The following is a 5,048-nucleotide window of genomic DNA, read 5'->3' on the forward strand; positions in this document are numbered from 1 at the left end:
TTTATATTATTATTTAATTTTAAAATTAATTTTTGTTATTTATTTATTATGCTTGTACCATTAAATTGATTTTTTTTTTCTCTCCCTTCTCAAATTACCTTACTAGAAGAGCTGATGTCAAGGGCAAACAGTAAGCCACCTAAGGTGTCCACATCAACCAGTAGGTCCATATCAAGACCAAACACTAAGCCATCTAAAGCTAACCACATGAGCTGGTAAACGTATAGGGTAAAATCTCATAATAAATAATGAAGCAATTTACAGGAAACCAAACCACCACAATAGACTTGAATGAGACCACAAAATTGGCCAAAAGCATTTATGAGATTTGCGTGTAAACTCCAATAGGTGAATTTATTATTTAATAGGTTCTATAATAATTAATGATATTTTTTTATCAAACACTATTATAAAAGATTATTAATTATTAATTTTCAGTAACAGTTTAAAAGTTGTCACAAAAACGTCACTAATTATAAGTTTTAGCGACAGTTTGAAAAAATCGTTACAAAAAAATATTACTAATTTTTAACTTTCAATAACAATTTAAAAGATTCGTTACAGAAAAATATCACTAATTTTAAGTTCTAGTGACAATTTATAAAAATCGTAACAAAAAAAAGTCACTAATTGTCAATTTTTAGAGATATATGCAAAAAATCGTTACAAAAAATTATTTTTAGTAACAATTTTATTAGAATTTATTTTCAATAGAACTTGATAGAAATTAAGCCTAACTGTAAGGAAACTATTAGTAGTTTATCTAAATATTGTATCGATTATCAACGCGGGCTAACAGCCAAGAAGAAGAAGAAGAGAGCATTCGGCATGAAGGGCAGTTCAGTGAGGCAAACAGATACAAGGCATTAGCTGGGCAATAGAATCAAAACTAAGGAGCAGAAGTTGTTCAAAAGCTGTATTTATTGAAGTCATACAATATCCAATCAAGAACTTGCAATTGCAATATGAAACACGATGATGGAAATCAAATTTTAAGTGCTTTGTCTCAATTCATCAAACTACTAGCATAGGATTTAAGAATGAGTAAACAAAATATAAATGAAACAATATGAGTAAAATTGTATCGTTTATATATATATAATGAATCATATTATGTAAAATGTTCAAAATCTCAAAATAAGTATTGAACAATGTGTACGATTATCACAAAAAATGATGCTCAAATAGTATACATTAATATGTGTAAGATTATTACTATCATTAAAAAAATAAATAAAATTGAGAGCATAAATTCAATGATAATAATAATAATAATAATAACAATAATAATAATAATAATAATAATGTTGTTTAATTTCTCATATTAGGTCTTTACTTTTCAAATACTTATATTTACTGAAGTTATACCAGGTCCAACCAGGGAACTCACTTTTCAAATACCTGTGGTGAGGTTTGGCAAGAAGGTTTGGGTGGGTTAGGGGCTAAAATACCACAAAAAATAAAATAGACTATTTTAGTCACAAAAAATAAAACATCAAATCCAATCCATAATCATTACAATCCCCTCTTACAAAAAAAGTCAAAAAAGTCAAAAAGTCAAAAAATCTTTCCCAAACCAAACCAGGCTAAAGTAACCAGGCTAAAATAGTCAAAAAGTCAAAAAGTTAAAAAGTCAACCCACTTCCCAAACAGAGGCACAATATGATACAGGATGATCAAGATTAAGATAGTAATTGAGGCCAAATTGGTTGTTCTTCAAATAGGGCACCTTTTTAAGGGCGGTAACGTTTCATCAGGTGGCTACGTGTAGGGAATGTTTTCTGAAAGCATTAGGACGCGGCCATAGTGGAAAACAGAGCAATAAATTGTAGAACAAATCTTGCAATGCAATGCGGCCATATACTCGTCTCCTTCTGGGTCGTCAGATGGGGGTGGAATTGGATCAAAGTGGCTCCGAATGCACCGTTCCAATGGCATCAGGAACTCCTCATCGCCAAGGACTGCCATCGAGGGTACGAGTAACAACACCCCAATCACTACTACTAATTTTGTTGCAGCAGCAGCACTTGAGGAAGAAGCCATACAACCTTTCTCCAACTGAATGGATCAACTAAAATTGCCCAACCTAGCTAGGCCAAAAGTATGTACCCACTATCAACGTGGGCTAACAGCCAAGAAGAAGAAGAAGAAGAAGAAGAGAGCATTCTGCTTAAATGACAGTTCAGTGAGGCAATAAACAAATTCAAGGCATCCGCTGGGCAACAGAAACAACACAGACAGCAAAAGAAGAAAAAGAAAACAAGAAAACAGAGAGTGTTCTGCAAAAAGAAATCTAATTGAAGACTTTTGCCTGTATAATCTGACTGCAATATAAATTCAGAATTTCATTAATTAAATGTCATAATAGTGGATTGCAACACCCATGTGTTCATACCTATATAAATATATATAAAAAGACAGACAACATTCCAAATTAGTATATTTATGCTTGAGAATCAATCCTCCTCGTCGTCGTCGTCTGGACAAGAATTTACATTCTTCAAGGTAAGCTTTTCACGTCTCAAATTAAAGCCGACATTTACTCTCCTCTGTTGGTACATTCCGAAAATAGAAGTTTCGTTCGCCCTAAACATTGCCAAACAAATGAATCCATTAGGAGCACGTAGCCAAGTGTTTTCGTCATTTAGCCTAAAGTCCAAGTCCTTAAACTTGAACACTATTTCCGGTACATCAGAAATCTCTTCATAGCATAATTCATATTTACCAAATTTCTCCGCTTCATCATCATACATTGACTTCACTTTTTCAATTAATGCATCGAATGCACCATTGTAGAGTGCTGTATAAGTACTCCCAGAGTCAATGACAAAACCATAGTCAAAAAATTCTTTTGGTAAGTTTACTTCCTCTTCCTCCTCCCCACGGACAGTAATACCTTCAATGGATAAGTAGTAAAAACTAGTATGGGTCGTAATTGGCGTTGACCGCCCCAAAAGTCGAGCTGCTGAACCAAAGTGAATCCATCCTCGAGGATCGATTAGTTCATCCGTCACACAGTAAGAGAAGTAAGGATAATTCAGCTGTCGAATCAACGAGACGCGATCATTACCCAAACCCATAATGCCTGGAATGCCCAACCCTGAGCCATCTATGTTCCTTGTTCCACAACCGAAGTCTATATTTTCGAGTGTGGTTCTTTCAGTAAAATCATTTGCTTCAAAAGTAAAAGATTCCTCAGCAATGAATCCGGTACTCATTGATTTATCCACGTAGGACAAGCTATATTGGCAAATTGATTTTTCTAAGCAAGTCAAGTACTTTAGACCTCCGCAGTAAAAATTTACACAAAGTTGTTGTCTGAAGGTTGATGATTTTTCTCTGTTATAAATTGGTGCGATCCGATTCTGATTGTAGCACTTATCACAAGGCGAACATTGCATCCAGATTAGACTACTGCCTGTATCAGGAACTGCAAATGTTTGCTGTGGTGGGGTGCCAATGCTAAATTTCATTAAGAAATTGTTGCTCATCATGGGTGCTCTCACCATCATGTTTGTTTCTCCCTTGGTGATGGTGGTGAGTTGACTAAAGTACACACTGCGTTGTTGTGAAATGTGAATGTCTTTAGCCATCAAGTCCTCCTGATTTGCAAGAGGATTGTAAAAGGGAGATTGAGGGGAGGTGCGATGGATCAGGCGTGCTACGAAACCAATATCATCATCTTTAAGAAGAGAAGGTGAAGCTGAAGGTGAGGAGGGTAAGGGTGAAGGTGAAGGTGAAGGTGAAGGTGGGGGAAAGGAAGAGTTGATTAACCCAAGACAAAAAATGGATGGAAAGATCGAATTCAATGACGAAAGCACTAACATAACAACTGTAAATAGATTCAAAGAAGCCATAACTAGTTGCATGCAGAAGATTAAGGATGAAAGGTATGGGACTGAAATCATTCTATATAGGTATTGTATATATAATAAATTAATAATAGGATTGAAAGATTCATAGGCAGGCATCCAATAACATAGTCATGACAATGTAATGCTCCACACAAATATTATTCTCAAGAGTAGTTCAAAATTAGGTAAGGTGCAAGAATAAGCTTAGGTAGTGCATAACAATCTAATGATTACAAAAATATTTTTCACTAGTGAAAATAGACTAGTTTAAAATTAAATAAGGTGCTAGAGCAAAGTTAGGCAATGCATAACCATCTAATTAGTTCGGCCTTAAAAGTGGCATGATCAAATTATTATTGATTTGATTGTTAAAAAGTTGTACGAAATTAGGGAGGTGCAATGTGGAAAAATTATATGGTACACACCTTATACACTTGTTATTTATTTTTTTGTTGTATATATTATATATTTTTATAATAAACGTTATTTAATTTTTTGATAGGGTTATGATAATTTGTATTTCATATATAAAATTATGGATTTTGTGGTAATATTACGTATTTTTGTGGTGATATTACACATTTTTTTTAATCTAAATATTTTCTAATTTTTTTTTTGTAACATTACCACAAAAATTGGTAATATTAGCAGAAAAATTGTAATTTCATTTCTGAATCACAAATTGTCGTAATTCTACCAAAAAAAAAAAAAAAAAAAACACTCACCGCAAAATTATGTAACATATATCACAAAAATACATAACAATAGTGCATATATACACACATTTTGAAGAGTGTGTACTCTTTAGCCACAAGTTTATTGTAATGGTTTGTTCTGCAGATGATTGGGTTTCATGTTTTGTGCCAACCTAATTGGAATAAGGTCTGGAGCTTTGATACTTAAAACACAAATTAAATTCGTTACTAGAAATGTTGCTAAAAGTGCATCAAGAAAAGTCAAAATTGACTATTAGCAACCAATTTTCAAAAACATCGCTAAAAATGACAATTGGCGACCAATTTTATATTGTCACAAAATGTTTGATTTTGCTGAACTTCACATTTTGTCGCTAATACTACGTCACAAAAAGTCTCAATTTGGTCACAAAATACAAAATAGTGACATTTTTAAAAACGAATATTTTTAGTCGCTAAAGGATAAATGACTCTCTATCATATATTTTCGTCACTAAAA

General features: G+C 33.1%; 1 protein-coding gene across 1 annotated transcript; it reads right to left on the minus strand.

Moving 5' to 3' along the window:
- Positions 1-2,311: 2,311 nt before the first annotated feature.
- Positions 2,312-3,916, minus strand: LOC145821115 (aspartic proteinase CDR1-like). The gene has a single exon (XM_082917692.1). It carries the CDS (start codon positions 3,906-3,908, stop codon positions 2,457-2,459), a length of 1,452 nt encoding a protein of 483 aa, XP_082773818.1. The 5' UTR covers positions 3,909-3,916; the 3' UTR covers positions 2,312-2,456.
- Positions 3,917-5,048: the final 1,132 nt, after the last annotated feature.

This window comes from Camellia sinensis, chromosome 3 (assembly GCF_055761805.1).
Source record: "Camellia sinensis isolate YWXY chromosome 3, ASM5576180v1, whole genome shotgun sequence".
NCBI classification, from domain to species: Eukaryota; Viridiplantae; Streptophyta; class Magnoliopsida; order Ericales; family Theaceae; genus Camellia; species Camellia sinensis.